Consider the following 26,899-nt stretch of genomic DNA (forward strand, 5'->3'; position numbering starts at 1 on the left):
ATAAACACTGCATAGTCCTGATCAATAAAGTAACACAAGGGAAAGAAAACACAAGCCAACGAAACATTCAGAGAGGTTAGAACAGATTAGGATTCATCAGTCATTTTGGCAATAAAACCCACAGCAGCTTACTTGAGTGAAGATTTGCTAGACATTGGTTTTCGCTCTTCTTTTGGGAAAGTAACAAGCACTGCTGGCTGCTTCTTGTTGTTCTGAGCATTACTGACTGCTGTGGATGAATTGCTGTCACTTTTATGGCTGTTATTACTATTGCTGCTTTCATCACTACAGCTGGAAATCCTCATGTTGTCACTGTCACCACTTTCACTTGTACTGCTGCTTTTTGATTCACCATTTATTTTCTCTGGTTGAGAGTAGGAGATTGGAAGCTGATCATCAAAAATTATCTGGACCGTATCTTGGTTGATTTTATTTTTCCTGCTTTTTCTCTTAGAGCTGTTTGTAGTGACATTATTATTTCTTTTCCCATGGGAACCTGCCAAAGTTGTCCACGTTGCAGATATACCTATAGTGGTTGTTGTGGTAGCACTGGGGGGTTCTGTTAGGACGCCCGGCTCTTCTAAACAAAAGGAACAAAAGAAGAATGATTGAAGCCCAAGCATTCCTAAAGTATTTATCATAGTACTGGTCCACATATTTCTATGCAAATAATTTATGGAGAACTGAGATCCTATAATAGTATCTTGCTTCCTAATACCAATTTACTAATAAATAGGTTCATGTGTGAACATATAAATGTAACTTGTATTTGAACATAAACATAATTTGCAAATATCCAGAGAAAGAACAACTGAATTTGGAGAGCTGATGGACAAGCTTCCTTTATAGGACTTTACAAAAAAAATCCTAATTAAACAAACAAACAAGCAAGCAAGCAAACAAAAACTCTTCAAAAAGTGCATGAGGATTTAAGAAATGCGCTTGAATTAACCAAGTGGTTTTTTTTAGACCCCATTAATGTTAATTTCAAGAACAATTCTGAAAAGCTATTTTTTTCATTTTGAACATCAGTTCTTTGCAGAAATCATTTTAATCTTTACAATGATTAAAAAGGGAAATGCATACAGCAGGTTTATGATTTATAAATCTACAACGTTAAAAGTCACAGGGTAAGAATATATAATTCCATCAAATCTCTATTAATTTATAGTATGGAATTTGCTTTAATTGAATAGCTTTATTAGATTGATTTAATTTAGTGAAGATCATAGGATTTAATTATTACTTAAAAATAAGTAATTTGTTACTTAAGTGATGCTTAAGAGTAGATGACAAATGTTTTGAAAGACACAATAAAGGGCTTTGAGTCAAATGACATGGTAACTCTAATACTGCAGTTACCAACTTTTTCCTTTACACAGACCACTAAATCCTCTTCTTCCGTCTCTAAAGCTTTTAATCCTCAACAGGTAGGGATTGGCAATAAAGTGCCTGTAAGTGCTGTGGGCTGTGAAGACTCCTGCAGATGGCATCCACTGAACTATGGCAAAGATCATGTGAGATTGGCAAATCTCATGAGATTTTGATGTTTCTGCCTAAAAGCTTATAAGATTTGGGATGGAAAAGTCAAAAACTTGTGAAATGTGGTGATCTCCTGAGATTTTGGCTATTTAAAACTAATTTTATTTGGCATCCATGCCAAGAAACATCTACAGCACTCTTATAATTACCCCATGACCAGTGCTGTAATATATACCTTCAGCTTTTAGTTTTTCCTTTTCTTGAGCAGCTTGTAGTTCAAAATTTTCTTTGTTTTTTGCCTCAATTTCTTCTAGCTTTCTCCTTTGCTCTTCTTTTTTCTTTCTTCTTTTCTCCTTTCTTTTCTCTCTTTTAGCAGCTAGTGCCAGCCGTCTACTCTCTTCCCTTAACTGCAAATTAGATCAATAGAAAGGTGATCAGAGGAAGAACTGTTAAAAAAAGAACTGTTATCTGGAACAGATAAGACTGGTTCAGAGTTAGAAAGGGTGATAGTAAGGAACATATACATATATACCACTTTCAATAAATTTCAATTATTATAAATTTGGATTAATTGTGTAGTCCCTTACGTTCATACTAGGTATGTGTGTGTTGGGAAAGACAGGCAGATAAGCTGAAAAAATAGGAGCTTCCCTACAGCTATCTGATATATTTATGGTGCAGGTTGACTCACTTGTTTAACTGGGTTCCCTTTGTCTAGTTTTAGGACTTGTGTGGAGAACAGATCACATTTTAGGTCATATTTATGCAGAAATATTGAAAATTCAAAAAGGTTTACAAACTTTTAACACCACTGTATAGGCACTGAGGAACAAACACAATTTTTGTTCGTACATGAACCAACTTGAGCAACTACAGAAAGGCAGGATGCAAGTGTTTTAAAAGAGGAATTTCAAATTGTAATCCCAGGATCAGTGACTCCACTGTGGGTCAGGACTTCCTATTGGTCATCAACAAGTTCCTCTTTCAAATAATGCCAAGAGAAAGTACATTCAATAGCTTGGGTTTACATCTAGAATTTAAAAGTGCAGCATTCTGACACAAATACAGCTATCACATTACAGTGGTACCTCGGGTTACGAATTTAATCCGTTCCGTGACTCTGGTCGCAACCCGATTTGTTCGCAACCCGAAGCAAATTTTCCCATAAGGTTCAATGTAATTACCGTTAATCCGTTCCGGCGTCCGTGGACCACGCGTCAAAGGTGGAAAAATGGCCGTGGACCATGCAGCAGGGTGGAAAAACGTCCACGAACCGCGCGGCAGGGCGGAAAAATGGCCGCGGACCGCGTGGCATGGGCGGAAAAACGTCCGCGGACCGCCTGGCACGGGTGGAAAAATGGCCGCGGACCACGTGTCACAGACGGAAAATGGCCGCAGACCACGTGTCACGGCGGAAAAAGGCCGCGGATCCGGTTCGTACCCCGAGGCGGAGTTCGCAAACCAAGGTAAATTTTTGCGGCCAGAGCTGGTCGTAACCCGAAAAGTTCGTAAGCAGAGGCGTTCGTAACCCAAGGTACCACTGTATTTAAATAAAACTTGCAATTTTTAGATTGACTGTATAGATGGAAGGCTTACTTGGAGAAGGTGCTATTACACCTTGACAGTATTGTTCCCTAAGAATACTCATGCTTTATAAAAATCCATACTAATTATGCAGCGAGTGTCTCCAGAAGACCGAACTGAAATGGAAAGTACTTAATTACAATTAGACTGGATGGCAGCACCCTGCTGTTTGCTGATCAGACAGAGCTGATGGGAATTCGCTCTTTTTTGATAACATTTTTAAGAGGGCTTGTCAGTTGAACTTAAGTCTACCACTGTTTGTTCTTCCAAATCTAAATATAACTTTTCAGAAAAGGGCTGGCTTACCTTTTCCAGATCCAACTCTTCCAAAAGGATGCTTGCGTTTTTGTTTGCTTCTGCAGCCTGCCTGTCTTTGGCTTGAACAATTGATTCTATACATAGATGGCACTTTTTTAACATTTCCTAAAGTGGCATTAAAAAAAAGAAGAAAAGAAAGAATGAGCACCAATACAAATAGTTGGACCAATACAGCATAGAATGACATGGTGTGGATTGAGCTCATGGTGCAAACTATCCAAAGATTTGGAAAAATTAAGATATTCAACTAGCTAATGAAAAGAAGTTAACTGAGTAACTGATCATATGACTTTCAGGTAATCTTTATAAAACAAAGAATATCTGCAGATATTTCACTAGCCATGCTACTGCTAGTTTTTTCAGAGCAAATCTGAAACAGAACTTGGCAACAGATGTCACATCCTTATATACTGCTGTGCATTCAAGATATATCAATGAACAATTATTTAGTGTTATTTATTTTTACTTATTTATTATTTACATTCTTCATACAACTATAACTGAATTAAGATTAAGACCACAGAAAGTCTAAGCAAATGACAGGACTGAGTTTAGCATGATTTTCAGAAACCATGGTGAAATATTGTCTTGTCTAATATTCTGAAGAATGTGACAATTCTTACCTTGTCAGTAACTGTTGCTATGTATCTCATACATTCTGAATCTGATGGGAATTGGTTCACTTCTTTTACTAAATAGCGTACAACTTTCACGTGACCCTAAGAAATAAATTTTCAACATCAGCCTCTTTCAAGTGAAAATAAATTGAATATTTAAAGATATGAAAAATAAATTCCAAAATTATATGACAGTTCACTAAAACATCCTCCTAATCTCTGCTACAAACTGAGTTACCCAATGTAATGATGGATACATATGCATGCAAATCTATTTAACCAAGGGAGGATCTCTTTTCCTGGATCATTCTCATTGAATTAGAACTGGAGAAAGAATAAAGACTTTGGGATTTAGCTTCAGTGGAAACACAGATGGTACTTACCTTAATTTCCAGACATATGGAACAGGAAAAGATGAAACAGATTTGCATTAACACCTAAAATTACAGGTAGTCCCCAGGTTAAGAACACCCAGGTACAGATGACCCATAGTTAAGAACAGAGCCTAGTGTAGCAAAATTTGAGTTAAATATACAATGGTTTGAGTTCATTAGGCAATACTACTTATACAGTATTACACAATAATGCTGTTCTGGTTTACATACACATTAGACTTAAGGACAGACCTTGGGAATGGAACTCGTTCTTGAACTGGGGACTATCTGTATTGGTATTTGTAAACAAAGCAAACTTCCTGGAATGAAACACTAGCATAACTCAGAGACTGCCTGTTTGGGAATACTGATGGAGAAAACTACAGAAATCTTTGTCAGTGGAATTTGGAACAAGGAGTTCGTCTGCTGAAATACATTGTCATGTGCTTCCTTAAGGCTGTAAAGCTATACCAACTTTGAACTGTATCCATCCAACTAAAATATATCTTACATTTTGAATATTATTATTTCAAAATTATAAACCAGGCTTTAGATATGAATAAGGATAATGACAAATCAAACTAACATATCTTTCCAAAATGGGATGAAAATTACAATTACATTTAATCTATATTGTTGATTTTGTTCACCTAGCATTATTTGGATATTATTTTCTTTTGATTAAATAGATAAAAATACACACAAAGGATGTTTTTTGCATATTTTGCCAACCTGGTTTTTTATATGCTTTTATTTGGAAACATAATAAGCAGTTTATAAAATCTGTGCAGCGTAACTCAAGCAGAAGTGGGATGGTAGCATTGCGTTGGCAATGCTTCTGTTTTTCTAAATTCATACCTCAACAAACTTTCTCCTGTTCAGTATGTCTGGGGTTCAAGCAAACTTGCCAATAGACTGTAATAGATGATATCACTGTACTGAAATCATTGTATTTTCAGACAGTTAAATAAAGATAAAGAATGTTTACCTTTCGAAAGGCTGCCATTAGAGGAGTTATTTTCCTGTTATCAGCAGCATCTACATCTGCTCCTGCTTGGACTAACAACTGGACAACATCTAAATGACCACCATTTGCAGCAAGCCATAATGGAGTATTTCCTTTCTTGTTACGAACATCAATGTGAGCTCCCCTACAAAAAAGAAAAAAAGCTTGCTAATGAACAAGGAATACATAATCTCTCTCCCTCCAACATCTCCTCCAATGGCCTGATTGCTGCTATTCATTATTTATTGATTGATTGATCATATTTATATGGCTGCCTATCTCACGTAGTGTGACTCTGGGTGGCATACAAACAACCATAAAAAACAATTTTAAAAATGTTCAAAAAGTAGAAAAAATTAATATTATTATAAAAGGCTAAGAGAGAGCATTAGATTATAAACAATAGACCCAACTAATCAAATTACCATTCCCTTGCAACCCCCAGGCCTGCTGACACAACCAGGTATTGCTACTGCTTTAAGAGGGATAAATAAGCTAGGAGTTATACTAATAGATCTTTCCTCTATAGAAAGCATTACTTTTTCTTTTATATTACAAAATCCAAAATCTGGTTTGGGACTGTTTTGAATTATGAAAAAATGGGAAATGTACAAGTAAAATAATGTACATAACAGTGAAACAGGCCTGTTTCAAAACAGGAACTCTTGGCAAAAAAGATACATATCTGACAAATTTCCATAAATAATAGTCACTGTAAGTTGATGGTTGAACAGGTGAGACACTGTATTCAGTTCCACATTCAAAATACATACTTGTTATTCTGAATGAATATAATAGCAAAGTAATTGACAATCATCTAATGGTTAGTGTTAATTTGCACAAATCTGTCAAATATTCACTATTCTCTTACGAATGTTGACAATGTTCTGATTTTGACAAACATTCACTATATATGCATACCCTGTATGTATGTCTTGATCTCAAATCCTCAGCTTACATTCAGTCAAGGTTTTATCAAGACAAAGGTAAGTATTTTTAGGACTGAAAGACCACAGTGCAGGAGGTCCTGTCTGATTTGACTCCTCAGAGATAAGTTGTACCAATCCAACATGGTAAGGTGGATAAGGCAGGATCCCATAGGGTTTGCTTTAGCCAGAATTTGAGGCAGCATAGCTTCAGGCGATCCCCTAAAGAGATGTAGCCAGGGTCTACTACAGCGCCATTATTCTTCCTTGTACAACCCCCAGATATGTTTATAATATTTTGTATGCCCCACACAGGATACTTTTCACACTGGCACAAATTAATATACTACTTAGCAGGATGACACTGGGCAGCTATTTCAAACTCTTGTATGAATGCTGTTTATGTTTAGATTCGGAATGTTTATGTTTAGACTTAGAAACTGAATGTCTTGCATGTGCTAATTCACTATCCACTATATATTCAATGTTTAATGGAATTAATAGCCCCCCACCTTTAGAACTTTTACCTGGTTGTGGGACCAAGAGGTCATGGCTGTACTACTTAGAGATCAATCTGCTAATATTTCTAAGACAATGGCAACATATCTGTCCTTAATCATGGCTTTTAGAAGCCACCTAGTTCCCACTTCATGTAAATTATTGTTCAGTTTATTTGTACAGTACAGTGTATATTTTTTGAACTTCTAAAGACAATACATTCAAGCAACTATACACACACATTTTGAGAATTGCCAAAGAAAACAGAAATTTATATGTAATGGTGGCTGATTAAAGAGATACAGTGTGAAGCAGTGTTCCTATTAGGGAATTAAAAATTCACAAACAAGTGTGCAAGCTGCTAGACACAGTTAATACTCAAAATGGTGTGTTTTCAGATAAAATATTTTCCTCCATCATCTACAATAATATTTATGTAGGAAATATTATATTAAAACAGAAAATTTATATATTTTTTCAAATGTAATTGTTTCTTGGAAAACTCACTTCCCAAAGAATTCTTAAAGCAAAGTTTTTAATCAAAATTGGCAGTTTTTTAGTATTTCCATTCTGCCCTGTTTCTACAAGGAGATGAAATGAAATTGTTAAGTAGAAGATAAACTACAGTACCTGCTAATAAGCAGCTCACAGAACTTGTAGTGTCCTTTGTCAGCTGCAATGGTTAAAGCTGTATCTCTTGAAGAAGGGACTGGCGGTGCATTTACATCAGCCCCTTTGTCGAGAAGAACTCTGCCTACTTCAGCATAGCCACCAGAAGCAGCTTCCATTAATGGTGTCAGGCCAGTCTAGACAGACAATAACAACATTAAATATGTTTTCCGAGGTGAAATGTGCAAAAAATTAAAGCAACGGTAAAACAACCAACAATTTCTAGTTTTTAGAGTATGAATAAGCATTATTAACTTATCTGGTAGGTCTCTGTAAAAGAAATAAAAAGGAAGAAGGCTCTCTGACTCCTGATTGGTTTGATTATTAACATTTGGAATAATTCATAGGGGTGATTGTGGGGGTGGGGGGTGGGAAGGCTCTGCATCAGGAATATATGGTAGGACACCTACTACAGAATGACACCAAAGCTGAATAACATCAACAAGAAAAATATCAAGGAAAAAAAAAGATTTTGCATGGATTGTTAAATAGTTTTAAAATCTTTTTTTTTTTTATTTGGTGAAAAGTAGAACGAGGACAAAATGATTAACTCTTATTAGATCTTTCTTTACACAAAAGATCACAGATGGAACATTTTATACAATATGTACAAGAGAAAGAAATTTGGACCTGAAGTGGGCAAAGGTCTTTTGGATCCAGCATGGCCACCCTCACTGTTCTGATGGCAGGTCCCTAAAAGACCCTTACCTGTTCCTGGGCTTGCATGGCAGATACATGGGCTCAAATGCAACTCCTTTATGGAGCTGCTGTTAGGACAAGGTGTGTGCCCATGCCACATCTAAAGTATATTTGCTTCTTCAGATCCAAATACTGTACACCTTTAGAATGTACATATTATGTAACATTCAAATTTTATGCATATATGTTCAGATGTCCTACTGAGTTCAATGAGACTTCCATCCAAAAGAATACTTAAGACTGCCAATGTAGCCTTTTCAAAATAGAATGGAGACTAACTCCCCAGGAAAGAAAATGCACTGAAAAGCCCAAAATCTTAAACTATTTGGGGCTGTAAAGGAAATAAATTGGAAAAGAAATCTGATTAGATTCTTTTTCAGACAGTAAATATACTTTCGTGATGATTCTAGATAATTTCAAAGGGGAGAAGGGAAGAGAGACATACATGAAAAAGTAACCTAGACCATTTGGGGCTTTAAAAATTAAACCAGTGATTGAACTAGCTGCTATAATTTGAACCAGATGCACTTTCTCTCAAGTTTCAGCCTATAAGTGATCCTAGAACCTGTCCTTCATTAGAGCACAAGGAAAAGGAAACATATATCTAAGTGTTATCTGCATATTCAGGACCACTAAACCACAATCTTTAGATGGCTGAGATTAAATTATTAATCAAAGGGGATCCTGGTGGAAGACAACTTTACTATATCGATCAATGCAATCTTGTTTTGGCTGAAAAGGTTCTGCTTTTCAATACTCTAATCTGTAAGTTGATGAATTAATAATACTGTCTGACGGATCAGAGTCTTTGAGGAATATAATCCTAAAGCACTTAAATCAATACAGTAAGTAAAACTGTCTTGAAGGTGAATGTCTTCAAGAAATATAATTGTAAGGATTCAAAAAGAAGACTACCTCTTCAGCAGAGAATGTAGTTAAGCATCCAAACAGAATGTAATCAATTACTGCTGGACTGAACACTAAGGGAATTTATGAACCTCTAGGTGTCTGAATAAAGAGCCCAGACAGATGGGAGCAAAATCACACAATAAACATTTTTGTTGAGATGTGCAGGTGGTGCAGCTCAAAATCAAGGGAGAGACCATCTTATAAAACTCCACCATAGTTGGCACAAATGGTATCTTTATATTGCTATACCACATTAAGGAGCTTTTTCAGGGGGTGTTACAGATGTTCACAGAGTACCTAGAAAGTAGGCATGTCTTTTATCCTTTTGAAGTTGACCATATGGTTCAAATATATCCAAATAGTGAGCTTCAGCATCTTAAAATGTGAACTTACTGTAAAGATCCAGGTATTGGTGAAGACATAAGCTCTTGAACTAAGTCCCAAATCAGGGATGATTATTGTTAATTTCTGCTTTCTATTTTTCTGCAGCATTGGTGGGTGAAAGAAGAGACAACTATTATGGTATATGCTACCTTTGTTCTGTCTCTAGAATTTTATTCCAAGCTCTTTTGCAAGTTTATATTCTCTGGAGTAATGAAGATGCCCAGAATGGGAGTTTCAAACTTAGTCTTGAGTTTTCAGAACAGTTTTCAGTTTAGAGACCACTCCACTAAGCCTTCAATGATTTGGGCCAATCTGTTAATGCAGAAAATATCTTTCAGTTGTTCTGCCTTGACTGACGGCAGGTACAACATTACCCAGGAGAAGAAGAAATTTCTTGAAAGAAAGAGTGTTGATCTGGAATTCCTTTTTCAGCTGATATACATCTTGTTGGTACACTATCTGTTCTAATCAAAACATGGATTCACTGAATCTGCTGTTCAAAAGTGGGTTGATGTTAGTTTGATCTCTCTGAGAGCTAGAAGGCTTATATTCATTGCTTTGAACAAAAATAAACAAAAATTCTTGACCCGTAAGCCTTTATGGCAGGCATCTAGTTCAAGAGGATTTGCTCTTAATTCATTATTGGTGCTTTGTAACCTGAAACTAAACACAAATGATCTGAAAGGAAAACTTGCCCACTGGAGAATGTCTATCCAGGAGAAAATGCCTGGGCAAGAACTGGAGGAAAGCTCTGGGGTGCATGCAAAGCTAATAAGATAGTAGTCTGATCACTACAAATATCCTGAAAGAGGATGTAAACCTGAAGGGGAAGGTCTAAACTGGGATTTATTCATTGGATTTCTATACCATATTTCTTCAAAAGTTCAAGGCAGTATACATATCGTTGCTTCCCATTAGCAGAAACAGGGAAAAAAACTATGGTGGCATTTCCATTTCAGGAGATAGATTGTGGTGAACTTTACTGAAGTTACATTCTCTCCTGCTTTAAGATAGGTCAGGACTGACAATCTCTTATCTGGAATTTACAAATAGTTATAAACAAATTGGCACGTTTGTGTCCACTGTTGTCCTGATCTCTCCCTTCTTTGGGACTACAAAGTCCACTAAGTAATCATCCTGATCATCTGGCTATTTGATGATAGTATCTTCTGATAGGGATGCATAGTTGGGAGTAAGAGCTGGAAAAAATGTTATCCACTTGATTTCTATTGTATAATTCTTGTTGATTGTTTCTAAAACCTACTAAACATTTTGGTACTGCAGTATATGAGGCATTCACTTTATATGACGCCTGAAAATTTCTGAAGATAACCATGAGGATGCTGTTGCTTATCTATGACTGAATTTTTGAAGACTGCTTGAAAAAGTAAGAGGAATGAAAAGCCCTGGACTGTTTGGAAAATTTCTTTTCTTCTCATTCTGGAAGGTTGGAGAAAACTTTTGTCTCCCTCATTGCTTCTACTGCATTGTCAAAAAGAAAAAAGAAAAAAAAAGTCTTTTTCAAAGAGATCTCTACTGAATTACATCTATAGCTTTCTTCCATAGCCTGAGGCTTCTTTTGATGATCATATGCAATCCATTAATTTGGTTGTTAAGGAATCCAGTGTCAACCAGCAATCCATTAATTTGTTGTAAAGAATCCAGTGTCAACCAGGACAGCCACGGAAAAGTTTTCTTCAGCAAATTTCTAATATCCTTGTCCAACTTATCACTGTCAATTAGTTTGCTGAACAATTAATGAAGAGGCTCTGAGCACCGAAAGTGAGGCATTAAAACCCCAGTGAAGTGCAGCTTTTACCTTCCAGCCATGTTGGCTCTACTGGCAGGCTCAAGTTCAGAAGGTAGGAGTGCTCTAGATGCTCCAATTGCCACTCTATATGGGGTATGAGAAGATCTTGCACCATATCAGCTCAGGAACAGAGATAAAGTTTGGCTTTGAAGAGCTTCAATTTCCTCCACAGATAATGGCTAAAGTAAGCTAGGAAAAGGACAGAAGGAGCAGGTGAGGGAACCAAGGTGAAGGACGATGTAATCCCAGATATTTATTGTAGGGAGTACGGGAGGACACTTCAAACTGAAGAGACTGCATAGCTCTGGACAACTGCTGACAGAAAAAAAGACTACCTTGGGAAGACATGCCCTAATATTCTCCTTCTCTGAGAGTATTCAATCCATTTGAGAGGATCTAGGTTTTTTTCCTCTTTGAAGAAATTTGGTCAAAACTGTAAGCTACAGAGCATGCTTACAGAACCTCAAATTATGAGCTGAATCCAGCTCATGTGGATTCCAAACTGACAAATCTAGGTGAAGAGAAAGGTGTTTTCCTTCTCCCAAATCCACTCCCCTACTTGCTAAATATAGTTCACCCAAGAGTGGCATATGGTCTGGCACTCAATCAATTACGTGGAACTAATGAGGAAGGTTGAGATCAGGTTGTAGCAGAATTGAAGGATTTCAGCAAAATGTTGCTTTTGTCATTTGCTTCCTCCTTGCCACTCATCCTCACAGAGGCTTCTGTGCTTTGCTTATTTGTGATAAATGGTATGCAGAAGGTAACACCAAATATGGAAGGAGCATATATGCCCTCAAGCAAATCTAAAGGTGCAAGTTCAAATGCTAATGAAATAGCCTCCATGATTCAGAATGCTTTGCTTTGTGAAACAGCAAGTAAAATATAAGTAAGCATGAAATAGAAAATATGTATTGTTTTGAACCCAGAGCAAACCATCATGTTCTGGAAGTTCTACCAAATGGTTTCAGTTTGTCTTTGGTTTAGCAAAAACAAAACCTGGGATATTGCTTACTATTCAGGGTTTTAGAAAAAACAAAATGCAGAGGACCCCAGAGTAATTTTATGGGGTATTTAGGACAAGGCTGATGCATGTCACCCCCTCCTCCTCTCAGGAGCTCCATGGGACAGCATATCTTACCATGTGGCCAGCTTCTGTGATCTTCCTAGCACTTTCTTTTCCTTCCTTCCCTCCCTCTTAGCCACTGCAGTGTCCCAGAATAGCATATTCCACTGGGCCACCCACTCCCTTGACTTCTGCACCTTCTCTTCCTGCCTCCCTTCAGCTGCTACCACCACCAATGCACTAGTCTGTGCAACTGTTCCTTACTGTTATAGTCTCACTAATAAGGAATAAACTCCCAGTATGGAATGTTAACTTTTTTTCTCCTCTTCTAACCTCCAACCATTTCTGCCCAGGAAAACTGTGTTTCAACCTAAATCTGGAACAAAACATCCACATCCAGTCCATGGATGGAGCAAAATATCTGAAACATGTATTTCAGTTTGAGCATGGACCATATGAATCCAGCTGTTCCACGCAGACGCCACTTTGCACATTCCTATGAGTAAGCCTTTTTGTTGTTGTTATTGTTCAGTGAACCACACAGATAGCTATGTTCTGCCTTTTATAAGATTCTGCAGTACAGAACACTGGCACCAACAAAACAGCCACCAAAGAAACAGAACATTCCTTTCATAATGTTATAGAAACAAGAGCAAGTGTCTACTACATTAAAAAAAATCTTAGTCTGTCTATCAGAAAGGGAAAATTTACTGCTGCACTACATGCATTCCAAAAGGGAGTCTTCAGAACCCTTGGTCACTAGAAGACGGTGGACATTCTACCCTTCTTTAAAGGAAGGAATAAAACTTGTGCCAAAAAAGAAAACTCAGTACGAGAGAGAGAAAGAGAGAGAAAGAGAGAGAAAGAGAAGAGAATGTGACTCAGAAAAAAAATACTCCTATAAATGCTACTGCTAAAGCAGACAAAAGTAATCTGAAGTAAAGAGCAGGAGCCTGTTCCTTTGAGATAGTGTGGCATCTTGCCAAATGTTTAGTTATTGAGTATTTTGAATGATATTTTGTAGACCTGTAGAAACCTATAAATGTGGTACATAGATTATGAACAAGAAATCTATTCCTGCTATATATTTAAGGATAGGTGAAATCAATAGAAAAGCAAAATGCTTACTGTATACTTTAGATATTCCCAAAGTGTACTGACTGCTAACAAAAGCTGGCAAAACAAAACAAAACCAAAAACCAAGAGTTACTCCTTACCTTAGCTCTATGCTCAACATTAGCTTTTCTATCAAGGAGAAGACTAACCACTTCCGTTCTTCCTTGGAAACAGGCTAGTGTCAAGGCAGTATTCCTATTGGTCTCTATCTGTGCATTAATATCAGAACCCATGTCTAAGAGCAACTTAACAGCTGCAGTATGACCATTCATGGCTGCCAACATTAGTGGAGAGATGCCCAGTTTGCTTCCAGTTCTAAAAATAAATCAAGATATGTCACATTTTAGTGTTGCAATATGGTGACTTTTTAATAATATTCATCTATTTCTGTAATGCAGAAAGTGCATAAAACATGCATGGGGCCTCCTCCAATGCAGAGCTTTCAGTAGGGAGCTCAGAGGCTATGCACCTATTCATGTTATCATACAGAAATACTACTGGAAAGACCTACTAGGTGAAAGGACCTGGCCAGCCTTGGCTGATTTTGAAATGTTAAGCAGGGTTAGGTCTGGTTAATACTCAGATGGGTGACCACTAAGAAATACCAGGGCTGTAATCTTAGACTGGAAGTTGAAAACACATCCTGGAAGAAGATAATGGCAAAACATTTCCATATAGTTGCCAAAAAAAACTACATAGACATGTCTGTGAAATCATCAGGAGTCCAGTTTAACTTGAAGAATACATTACCTTTAATACTGGAAAAGGCACCTTACCTTACCTTACCTTACCTTTACCCTACCTTACCTTACCTTACCTATTTATCTATTTCAGTTACCAAGTTTTAAAATAGGACTTTAAATATTTTTATAACCAGAGGTTATACTTCATATTTTGGGGATAGTGACCAAGACAGAGTGAGTAGCCTAAGTCAGTTTGTGAGTTTCAGGATTAAGTGGAGACTTCAACTGAGTCTCCCTAGCTCAAGCCCAAAACTTTAAACAACACATTCTAGTGGCTCTCCTTGACTACACTGCCCCTTCCTACAATGAAAAAATAGTTTTCCTGGAGATTAATCATACAAGTATGAAATCAAAAGGTAAAAAGAGAACTTACCTTGAATTGATCTCTGCACCAGCATTCAATAGTATTTTGATGATGTTCACATACCCACCAGAAGCAGCTAAACTTAGAGGTGTATAATCAGAAACATTTCTGTGCTCTTTGTTTGCACCTCGCGCTAACAGAAGCTCCACCACCTGAAGTATCATATACAAAGTTACTTTAAGAAGTGATTACTGCTCCAATCCTGAACATACAACTTATAGAAAAGTTTTTTCCTGACTAGCAGCATTGAACAGTTTTTCATATATCACTCAAAATATTTTTATTCATGTGATTCTATTTTTGCACCAATTAACAATATCAATCTTATAACAGATGTGATGTACACAACCATTTGTTGTAGTTTAATAATGCGACAGACATTTCAAGCAAGGTATAAATTGGGACAGGCATGTCTATTTAAGTTTCACTGATAGTGAGACTCAGCAAAAAGAGAGAGAGAGAGAGACCAGAATCTAAAAGATAATTTAAAAAAGATTTAATAATGAAATAGGACTTGGATATGTTTTTCCCCTGAATGAAATCTCACTCCCACACACATACCAAAGGGAGGAGGAGGAGGAAGGAGTATTAGATTTGTTCGCCGACTTGTAATATAAATATATATTAAAAAATAAGAAATAAACAGACTAGTTTATCATCTATCATACTTGAACAAATAACCTTCCTTAATACACTTTAATTTTATGATTGGTTTATTGATATTTACTGACAGGTTTATTCATTTTAATGTAGTTTTATTGTTGTTCAATGTTATAAACCACTGCAAGCTGGCTTTGCCATTTGTATCTGAGGGTACAAATCTGAAAAACAAACAAAGCACATAAATAAACCTGTCTGCAGATGTGTGGTCACTGCTGAGATATCTGGAGGGTGAAAGCTCATGCATTTGCAGAATCCCTTGTTTGGGGAAGGCAGCTCTGGATTGTAGCCTCCACTATATTTCAAACTATTACTGAAAATCAGAGTAAATAGACCGAATCTAGTAAGCTGGACTCCAACTTATCCAAGATCGGATTTTGAAAAGCAGATACTAAAACAAGACTAGATTCAGAGAGGAAAAGGTTTCTGACTATGCTGGTTTTATAATACTGTTATAAACATTATTCGAAGAGGTTTCTGGGGAATACAAGTAGGTGAGTGCCATTATAACCCAGCCCAAAATTCTTCTGGTTGACTATTCTAGGACAGAATACCAGAGTAGATAGGTACTGGCCTTGTTCAGCATGTCTCTTATTTATAGTCTTCAGTTAGTGTTTAACCAAAGTTAAGAAAAATAAAGTATGATTAAATGTTACAAGTTCAATGCTGTTATAATATTAATATAACATGGCATGCATGCAACATTACATTCAATATTAACATGCATAAGCTTAGATTTCCCCACTCTTCCTCTGGCTTAATCAGAAGAAGACTATTAGAAGTATCAACTTTGAAGCTAATCAAAGTACTCTGTCACTTGCAAGCTTGGACTAGAGAACTGTGGTTATGATATATACCAGGATTATAGACAAGGATTTGAACCTTGTTTGAGCAGACTATGAGTTAGCACCATATGCAAAATAAAAGCACATGCAAGTATTATATTTAATACTGCAATAAAAATATGATTATTAGAAAACATCCTAATATTTCAAAGGAAATATTCTATTACTTCAATGGAACTTACTTCTTAAGCACGCATAAACTTTACTAACACCAACGTCTACAGTACATCCGAGTTCCCTTGAATTTGGCTAAAAAAGGCTTCTGACGAATGTGGTTAGGTTTAGGGATCTGAACAGTAACTTCATCTTTACAAGAAAGGCTTTCAGTTAACTTACAACAATTGATAGTATTTTACCTCCTGTCTTCCTCCAGAGCAAGCTAAAGATAATGGTGTGTCCTTGGTCCTTTCAGACTGAGCTTCGATATCTGCACCATTATCCAACAAAATCTCCACAACACCAACATGACCAGCGGTAGCAGCCAAAATAAGTGGAGTAAACCCTGAAAAAAATGAGTACCACTTAAGATGTTTCATTTTAAAATGCATATCAATGTTTAAACTGGTACATAGGTACTTACTGTAATGATTTATTTTCAAACAGTGGATGATGGGTAGTTTTTGGTGAGTTGCTCTTCCCCTTTGCTCTTGTTGGCAAAAAGAAGGTCGTCCAATATATCTATGGGAGGAAGCAACCCCCTCCCTTTATTTATAGACTTCAAAAAATAGGAACTTTATATTCACAGTTAAGTACCACCGTATCATTTTTTCATAGTGGCAAAAGGGACCCTTCACTGGGATGTACCACTGTGATAGCCTGAGGGAGGAAATGCATACTCCAACCACTTAGGACAAAGACACCACCTACTGGCAAGACTGCTTACCAAGGACATTTTGGCTGATGAGTACATATCCACTGAGTAATAATACAGAGAAGTGAGAACTGAAGATCACACTGGTGCTGTATAAATATTCCCTAAAGGTTCATTAGTAGTGAATGCCACAGAAGTAGCAGTGCTCTTAATGGAATGAGCCATCACTCCCCTAGAACAATAGTCACCTGAGACTCATACACTAAGTGAGGCTCCCTTTCAGGCTGTTTGGATATGAAGAAGAGGCCCTTGCCAAAAAAAGAAATGCAGAGATGTTCTGAACTCTGGGATTCCTCAGCTGTAATCAAGTTCTTGCATGCTTAATATTCAGCTTATGCCATTCTTTTTCCAAATGTTTGGACAGAACAAACATAGATAGGATCAAATCTTGATTTTAGTGAGAGTATAAAGATAATGATGGTAAATTCTTGACTAAAAGAACTGCCAACAGACAGAGACCTATCTATGTAATATGTTTGCTCAAGAATATTTATTCAGATTTTATTGATAAAATACCAGAACCTTTTTGTAGGCTACAATTTTTTCACTGATACCTTGAACAAAATGCTTTCCAAGTCACTTCATGAACCATCTGCAAGAATCTGAAATAGCTGAAATAACATCTTCATGAAGTTGTCACCACCCTGGATTCAAATGCAAGGACTGGGAGATGATGTTCCAAAACACTGGCAAGGATGGATTTATTGACATCTGAGAATCAGGGTCTTCTGGTCCAGTAAAAGGAAGCACTTGAATCGGCTTCACTTTTTTCAAAACAGCCTTGTGCAATGCCCAATCAACTGAGACCAGATGAACGCCATAAAGAAAGTCTCTGGGTGAGCAGAATATGTAGACTTTCAGCTCCTTAAGTGGGAAATTCAGAAATAAATCTCTGACTTTACTGGTGACTGGAAGGGCAAACACTTTCAATATTTGCATTTGAACTACCTGGCAGCTAGACAGAAAGCCCTCTAACAGAAGCACCACTCTCTCTGATTCAGGTCTACCCAACTCAGCCACTCAGTGGTATAGATCTTTGATGACTTCTGCAAATAAGCAAGATGGGATTCTGTTCACAAAAGACGTTTGAGGCATTATATGGGTTTAATGGGAAATACCAAAAACTATCTTCATTTTGGCAAAGCATTTGACAAAATACCCCATGGTGTTCACAGTAACATGTAGTTTAGATGGCAATGATAATTAAATGAAAATACAGCTGACTCAGAAATCATACTCAGAGTGATTAGCAATGGTGTCTCATTACATTAGAGAAAGGTATTAAGTGGGATGCTGCATGGTTTGGTTCCGGGCCTTGTATTCTTCAGAATCATTATTAATGGCCTGAATGAGGAAGTCAAGGGTGTGCTTAGCAAAATTGGATGGGATAATTAATACCCTAGAAGACTGAATAAAATTCAGAATGATCTTGGCCAGCTAGATAAACAGACTGAAAGGTAACAAAATGAAATTTAAGAGACAAATGCAAGTCTTCATTTAGGAAACAGATGCCAAGTATAGAACAGATACATGTCTTGGCAACAATACTTGTGAAAAAGTTTTAGGAACTGAAGTTGATTATAAACTGAGTATGAGTTGGCTATGGGATGCGTCTGTAAAAAGCAAATGCAATTTCAGATGCATCAGCAGAAATACAATTTCCAAATCACAGGCAGTAGAAGTTCTATTGTACAGTATTCTGCTTAGGTCAGACCTATTCTGAATATTGTATTCAGATCAGGGAACCAGCCTTTAAAGGTTTCAGACAAATGGAATAGGTCCAGAGAAGGGCAATGAGAATGATCAGAAGACTAGAAACAAAGCTATGAAGAGAGACAGAAAAAAATGGGGAGATTTAGTATAATCAATCTTCTCAAGGCTATGTCACACGAAAGATCAAGACCTGTTCTCCATTGCTTCAGAGTACAAGACATGGAATAACAGATTTACTTGTTCATGTTCTGTCATGCAGCTGCTTACAAATCTCTGTGACCTGATAGACTTTATTTTGCCAGAACAATCTGTAATTGCTTTGAGTTTCTGTAAAGTCATGCTTCTGTCATCAAGATCTAGCTACCTTGTCTTCTGTTGGCCTCTTTTTCAATTACTTGGTTTTTCTATGCATCAGAGTTTTCTCCAATAACTCTTGCCCTCACATTACATATCTGAAATATTTAGCTTCATTATTAGTGCTTTTCATCAGTCGCCTGTTTTGTTTTTTCATCTAATATTGAATGATTTTGCTTCTGATCCAAAAATTCTAAATAATTTTCTCCAGTATCAAAATTCAAAGGCATCCATTATTCTTCATTTAGCCTTTCTGGATCCTCCAGCTTTCACAGCCAGGTATTATAACTGTGACCAACTCAACAAATGTTTTTGCAATCAGTCTGCCATAATCCTTCTTACTCCAATTGTCTCTGCCCATCCGGTAAGATCTGACAGGACTGGCATGCTCCAAATCCCATTGGTGAAGTAAAACCATATTTCAAGACACTGGAGATGTGCCTTTTCTGTGGCAAGAGAAATTCCATGAATTTGAGCCATTTTAGACAGGGTTACCTGTCTGATCTAGTGACAAAGTTCATGTTGACAGTCACAGGCACAGCCAGACACTGTCTGCCCAAGCTTAACTCCCACCCCCTCAAATGTCCCTCAAAAATTGGAGGGATGACCACCAGGAGAAACCATCTGAATTCCTGTCACCATAGACTGGTATGAGGAAATGGGAAGGCACCCAAATGAGTGATAATTTCTCATGGGACCTGAGCTGCCTAAACAGAAGAAACTTGGTTCTGTGATCCTATGCTTCATATATTGTCCCAGGTCTAAAGCTGGGCTATTTGTCTTTAAGTCTGCCACCACAGCCTAAATGAGAAAAGATGCAGTGATGTGCTCCTAGATCTAGGCAATGCTAGGCGTTGACTGAGTAGAACTGCAGTGGAGACTGCTTCTTCCTATGGATATACTGGACAAATTTGTTCCTGCTTACCAGAGCAAACAGGAGAAGCAACCAAATGAAGGATACTCTTCTCTACTGTGGGAAAAAATGACTTTAACAAGAGAGACAAAAATTATAATGTAAACCATTTCATACAGAATTAACTTTACATCTGAATAAAAATATTGCAGAATACAGATTTGTATCTTACTTAGGGTTGTGATTTTTTTTTGTTTTTTTTTGTTTTTTACCCCAATGGCAAAGTCTGTTCTGAATCTACTTCTGTTGGAATACATAACCACACATGCACGTGCATATGGACTCTGCAAGTTGACTGATACTTTATCAGCAGATACTCACCCTTTTTGTCCCTGTGTTCAATATTAGCCCCCCTCTCTAAAAGGGTTTGTACCAGTTCTTCATGTCCGCCAGCACAAGCAAGAGTCAGTGCTGTGTCATGGTTACTTTCAGTCTTAAAAAAAAAACAAAGTCATTAATATGCTTGTATTTGTTCTAGCATTTAATTAACAAGCCAATATATGAAACCATAGCTTAATCCTGGATTACCTGTTATAAAAAATAATTAAGTTCAAACTAGTGCCCATGTTCAACATAGCAAAAAGAATCATAAGCATTTAATGCCACAGCTCATCCCTGTTCATCCCTAGAGTACTAAGTCATAATTAATTAGGTCTGAGAGTTCTTAACAGCACCAAAATAAAAATTTCTCTTGGGTTTAGTTTTGTGAAAACAAAAGTGAAGGCACTTGGCTTCTTTTCAACACAAGGTCTGAAAAAACCCTCTGAACTGAATAAAACAAATGATCCACATTCAATTACCACTGTTCCGTAATCATTCTTTTCACACATTTATTAAATATTATGCTTATTTGAAGTTCAAAGAATGGCTTACAGAAAGTATCTCAATCTTTCAAAGCATACTAATGCTTTGCAAAAGAAATTCTTCCTCAAATGTACCTTGCCAACAAACAGAATTTTCTATTTTTCCTTCATTTTTAAATTTGTACTTTGTCTCATGGTAGAAGAAATATTATTTTAGACTTACCTGTGCATCAATATCAATGGCAGGATAAACTGGTAGCATGGTTGAAGGAGAAATGATAGGACTAGGAGCAGGTGTCTGAGGTTGGGAAACAGATGTTGCAATGCTGTGGGTAGGGGTATTTGACACTGCAGATGCTCTTCCACTCACTGCTATTAAAGAGAATAACTAGGCTTATTAACATTACAACTAACTGTCCTCTTGGATGTCCCAGAATTTCTTTAAATGAAAACATGCACTGAGAAATCACAACATATTAAACAGTTAGAAATGGGTCTTCTTTGAGGATAACCTATAGTCAAGAACAAATGGTTGCAACATTTTTCCGGTCCTTCTGGGGAGAAAATATAGCTGAGAAGGAACCACCATGATTTGACCTAATGAGAACTATCCTAAAAGCAATTTATACCAATTATTATTTGGAATTTTCCATTATCGCTAATAAGAGCTGCTGATAAATAGAACCTTTAACAGAAAACAGAAGCATGACAATAAAATGACTATTTGGTACTTTTGAAATGAGGGAATATGGTTCATCACTAGTAGAACAAAGTGAGCTTAACTGTCTGAAACCAACAAATATTCTATTTTTCCTGTATATTACCTTTACCCAACAGTATGACCAAAGAAAATCATCGTTGCAATTAAGTGTGAGTTAGAATATTAGTGAATTCCTTAATATAGGTAAAATATTTGATCCAGGACAGGAGATATTAATTTAACTTAGTTTAGTTAAATGTTTAAAGGACCTAATATATTTTTATCCCAAAAATACTAACTGGAGGGAATGAAATCATAATCTGAGAACAATGCTTAGAAGAAACAAAAATTCAAAGATAGAACTCTCATATTCTCTTTATTTTACCTTTTAGAATTACACCAGTTTGCAGTGGAACAAATCATACTGTCTAGAGAATATGGAAATCTTTGAGCTCTAAAATTACTCCCTTTAGCAATCTTAACAAAAAAGCTAAAGCATCTTGCAATTCCTTATGCCTTTAATACTACAATGAGGTCATGACGATGAAGACAGTACTGGACAATAACCAGTAATTACTCAAAACCTTATTTGGCACAGTAACAAGAAGGAAGTTTTCTACACATTAAAAAATTAGCAAGGGTGAATCAGATACACCACACATTTCTGAATAGCTGCTAAATTTCTTTGTTTAAATCTAATTCCAATTAATTTGTTTATTTCATCAAATATTCTTAGAGTTGTGTTTCAGAATTCTCTGATGAGTATTTGTCCACTGACTTAGACAACAACCATGTTAAATGCAAGCTGACTTGGAACTATGGTAATGGTATATTCAAGAAGCAAGGGAGAGTCTGACTTGCTTTAAATCTAGACCAAAACAACACAGGTTGCAGAATGTATCATCCAGTCATGGAGATGATAGAATTGGAAAAAAACATTACATCTCTGCTTGTAAGAATATGGGGAAAGTATTCACTGGAAGTAGTTTCCTAGTTGGCCAAATAAATCCTGATTGGCATCACCTACGGGAGAGGAAATGATCCATAGTATGAACACTATGATCAGTCTGCATTTATTTTGTCAAACAAAAGAAAACTTCCTTGACTTTGGACAAGTTTAGAAATGCCATTTAAAACTCTTATTGATTTGCACTGCAAGAGCCTTCCCCATTCAGTTTTCTAAGCAATAAGGACAGAAGGGAAGGGAAGGACTAGCAGCAACACAAAGCTCTGCAGATGTGCCCTGGAATTTACTGGATCAGGGTTATACAGTCAGGTCCAGAAATATTGGGACATCGACACAATTCTAACATCTTTGGCTCTATACACCACCACAATGGATTTGGAATGAAACAAACACAATGTGCCTTAACTGCAGACTGTCAGCTTTAATTTGAGGGTATGTACATCCAACTCAGGTGAACGGTGTAGGAATTACAACAGTTTGCATATGTGCCTCCCACTTGTTAAGGGACCAAAAGTAATGGGACAATTGGCTTCTCAGCTGTTCCATGGCCAGGTGTGTGATATTCCCTCAGTACCCCAATTACAATGTGCAGATAAAAGGCCCAGAGTTCATTTCAAGTGTGCTATTTGCATTTGGAATCTGTTGCTGTCAGCTCTCAAGATGAGATCGAAAGAGCTGTCACTATCAGTGAAGCAAGCCATCATTAGGCTGAAGAAATGAAACAAACCCATCAGAGAGATAGCAAGAACATTAGGCGTGGCCAAAACAACTGTTTGGACATTCTCAAAAAGAAGGAACGCACCGGTGAGCTCAGCAACACCAAAAGACCCGGGAGACAACGGAAAACAACTGTGGTGGATGACCGAAGAATTCGTTCCCTGGTGAAGAAAACACCCTTCACAACAGTTGGCCAGATCAAGAACACTCTCCAGGAGGTAGGTGTATGTGTGTCAAAGTCAACAATCAAAAGAAGACTTCACCAGAGTGAATACAGAGGGTTCACCACAAGATGTAAACCATTGGTGAGCCTCAAACACAGGAAGGCCAGATTAGAATTTGCCAAACGACATCTAAAAAAGCCTTCACAGTTCTGGAACAACATCTTGTGGACAGATGAGACCAAGATCAACTTGTACCAGAGTGATGGGAAGAGAAGAGTATGGAGAAGGAAAGGAACTGCTCATGATCCTAAGCATACCACCTCATCAGTGAAGCATGGTGGTGGTAGTGTCATGGCGTGGGCATGTATGGCTGCCAATGGAACTGGTTCTCTTGTATTTATTGATGATGTGACTGCTGACAAAAGCAGCAGGATGAATTCTGCAGTGTTTCGGGCAATATTATCTGCTCACATTCAGCCAAATGCTGCAGAACTCATTGGACGGCGCTTCACAGTACAGATGGACAATGACCCAAAGCATACTGCAAAAGCAACCAAAGAGTTTTTGAAGGGACAGAAGTGGAATGTTATGCAATGGCCAAGTCAATCACCTGACCTGAATCCCATTAAGCATGCATTTCACTTGCTGAAGACAAAACTGAAGGGAAAATGCCCCAAGAACAAGCAGGAACTGAAGACAGTTGCAGTAGAGGCCTGGCAGAGCATCACCAGGGATGAAACCCAGCGTCTGGTGATGTCTATGCGTTCCAGGCTTCAGGCTGGTGATTGACTGCAACAGATTTGCAACCAAGTATTAAAAAGGGAAAGTTTGATTTATGTTTATTATTCTGTCCTATTACTTTTGGTCCCTTAACAAGTGGGAGGCACATATGCAAACTGTTGTAATTCCTACACCGTTCACCTGAGTTGGATATACATACCCTCAAATTAAAGCTGACAGTCTGCAGTTAAAGCACATTGTGTTTGTTTCATTCCAAATCCATTGTGGTGGTATATAGAGCCAAAGATGTTAGAATTGTGTCGATGTCCCAATATTTCTGGACCTGACTGTATTTCAGACTGTTTCAGTTGAGTTAAAAAAGGAAGCAATGTTTCCTGTCTGATTCCATGTTTCTTTTTGTATAATTCACAGGAAAACTGGATAAACATGCTTTTTCACATGTATTTTTAAAAAGCTGTAAGTGCTGGAATGAAAAAGGCTAACAGAAAAGTGAAATTCATTCATGAATGCTCTTAGAAAAGCAAGGAACCAAGAACATTATCAAGGCATAAACATCCAGTCTAGGGCCTGGACAAAAGGGACAATATACTTGACAGCAAAAAATGCTTTTCTACTCACTTCACTTGACTACCAATCACTTCTGCTGGAGACACGGAACATGGCTAGAAACACTAGTGTCATTCCTGTACTATTTAAAAGCTGTTCATTTATGCTATAAATTGCTATTTCCCAAATAACACTGATCTATTTTAATAAGCTAGGTAGACAACACTGGAAATGTAAATGGAAACATCAGCTTTAGATTGTAGCTATTAAGAACAAGCCAAAATAATCCAATCTTTGTGGCACTGAAACAAAATAAAGATTCTGACATACTCAAAACTGCTTTTCGGCACTGACATTTTATCTGCATGTAACAATTCATACAAACCTGCCATGATGTCATCCAGTGTGTCATTGAGGGTCTGGGCAGGGCTGGCAACCATTAACCCTTGCTGTGCATCTGTCAGAATTCCTTGCCCCAGCCCTGTAAGCTGTGCTTGGCCCAGTACTGGTTGTCCAACTATGACACTTTGGAGTTCTGAAAGATTTGCCATAGAACCTGGTGGTAAGGAACCTGCAGACAGAGGCAAAGCTTGTGGCATTGCCAGAGGCTGTATTGGAGCAAAACCCATCTGGGTAGCAGTTTGCTGAGGATCATCTTTGAGTAAGTATGGGTCCACCTGCTGCAGGCGTGCATAATCTCCTTCAGTAAGTTGTTCTCCTACCCCAACGGGAGTTAATAGTCCCAAATGCTGACAAGACTGTTGCTGCTGCTGCTGCTGTTGCTGCAATTGAATTCTCTGCGCTTTAACTTCCAGATACTGTTTTTTCAGTTGCTGTTGTGTTTTCAGTTGCAGTTCCCGCTCTACTTTCTGCAGCTCTTCTAAGATCTTTTGCTTCTTCTGAATTTGTTCTTCTCTAGTTTTGTTCAACTCCTCAATCTTCTCTTTAGTGAGCTGGTCAGCATGTGCCAATTCCAAAGACTGTAGCTGCGCATTCTTTTCTATGGCTTCCTTTATTCTTTGCTCTAATTCCGTCAACTTGCCCTGAGCCTCCTCAACAATGCTTTCTGGAGACTGATTAGCGATGTAACCTTGTACCTCTGGGTTGGATGGCTGCAAATGGCTGCTGGACTTTTGTTTGGAAGTGGCTGTATGAAAGAGACACCCCCTCAGAACCAAATGGAAGTCCACATGAACAGCATTCTTATTACAGACTTACTGATCAATCAAGCACAAAGATGACACCTACCAGAGATGAAAGGCTAAGGGAAAAAGATGTGCCTATTATCTTTGCTTTATTGAGAAATTAATTACAATTCTAAATTGCTTGGTTGCTGGAGAATACAGTTATTTACTACTAACAAAAGCATACATTGGAACAAGGTCTTTTACAAGCTACTTATTTTCCTCAGTAATAATGCAATCTTATGCATATTTAGTCAAAAGGTTAAGCCTGCATAGGATTGCAGCCTAAACACCCTTAACTGAAAAAGCAGCTGCAAGATTCAAGGCATATAGATATCAATATATAAACAATGTTCACAAGATTTGTAGAGAGAAGAAAAAGATCAAACTCATTGTCCTAAAATGATAGTTTAGTGTTAATGAAATGAAATATAAAATCAGAATGAGTTCTACAAAGATATTTCAATGCAAGTTATTTCTCCAAGCTTTAAACCCTATCCGGAGTTTATGAGTTAGTATCAAATATTTTGTATTGGAAATGCAAAAGTAACATTCAATACTCAATGTTCAAAACTACACTAAAATATTTGTACAGTATTTAGGGAGATACTGGATCAGGATGTGGGAGACTTAGGTTCAAGGCTTCTAAAGCCATGGAAGCTCACTGAGTGACTATGGGACAGTTATCATCTCTTAATTCAAGTTATTCTTGCCATGGTTCTTATGAGAAAAAGTCAATGAGGAAGCACTATGTATGCCACCTTGAGTTCTTTGAGAAAAGGTGGGATGTATATCTATCAAATGTTATACAAAAGATATTGCTTTATACTATTAATCTGAGTTACTTGGTCAGATAGGCAAATATTTCAGTCCTCTTGCATTAAAAATATGCTTGATTAAAATAATCAAAATTATAAACAGGACTATGGAATCCAGCTACAGATGTTTTAGGGGCTTTATGTGCTGTTTGGGACAAAGATTTAGTGTAAATCTTATAAAAACAATAAACAAACAAAAAGTAACATTATTAAAACTGATGATAATGTCCTATTTCTAATCATGGAAATATTTTATCCTCTAAACAGATTTTAAAATATTTTTTCCACAAACAGCAAGCAATTCTTAATAATATTTTACCTAAAAGAAGTACTAAAAT

General features: G+C 37.2%; 1 protein-coding gene across 3 annotated transcripts in view; it reads right to left on the minus strand.

Annotated features, from left to right (window-relative positions):
- ANKRD17 (ankyrin repeat domain 17) overlaps positions 1–26,899 on the minus strand; it is a 137,192-nt gene that overhangs the window by 18,162 nt on the left and 92,131 nt on the right. For 2 of the 3 annotated variants that reach the window (XM_088137947.1, XM_007427180.4), the window contains exons 15-26: positions 24,945–25,706; positions 20,948–21,096; positions 20,243–20,354; positions 16,427–16,572; positions 14,575–14,717; positions 13,560–13,773; positions 7,436–7,611; positions 5,364–5,526; positions 4,008–4,103; positions 3,373–3,489; positions 1,718–1,889; positions 133–580 (exon numbers count right to left, since the gene is read on the minus strand). In XM_088137947.1, the coding sequence (XP_087994073.1) occupies positions 133–580; positions 1,718–1,889; positions 3,373–3,489; positions 4,008–4,103; positions 5,364–5,526; positions 7,436–7,611; positions 13,560–13,773; positions 14,575–14,717; positions 16,427–16,572; positions 20,243–20,354; positions 20,948–21,096; positions 24,945–25,706 (2,698 nt within the window). The remainder of the gene's footprint in view (positions 1–132; positions 581–1,717; positions 1,890–3,372; positions 3,490–4,007; positions 4,104–5,363; positions 5,527–7,435; positions 7,612–13,559; positions 13,774–14,574; positions 14,718–16,426; positions 16,573–20,242; positions 20,355–20,947; positions 21,097–24,944; positions 25,707–26,899) is intronic. The other variant, XM_088137998.1, reaches the window with a different exon arrangement.

The sequence above is a fragment of the Python bivittatus genome, unplaced genomic scaffold (genome assembly GCF_059951505.1).
Source record: "Python bivittatus isolate LINGU-HERP-01145 unplaced genomic scaffold, Pbiv_v1 ctg000000_np1212, whole genome shotgun sequence".
Classification (NCBI taxonomy): Eukaryota; Metazoa; Chordata; class Lepidosauria; order Squamata; family Pythonidae; genus Python; species Python bivittatus.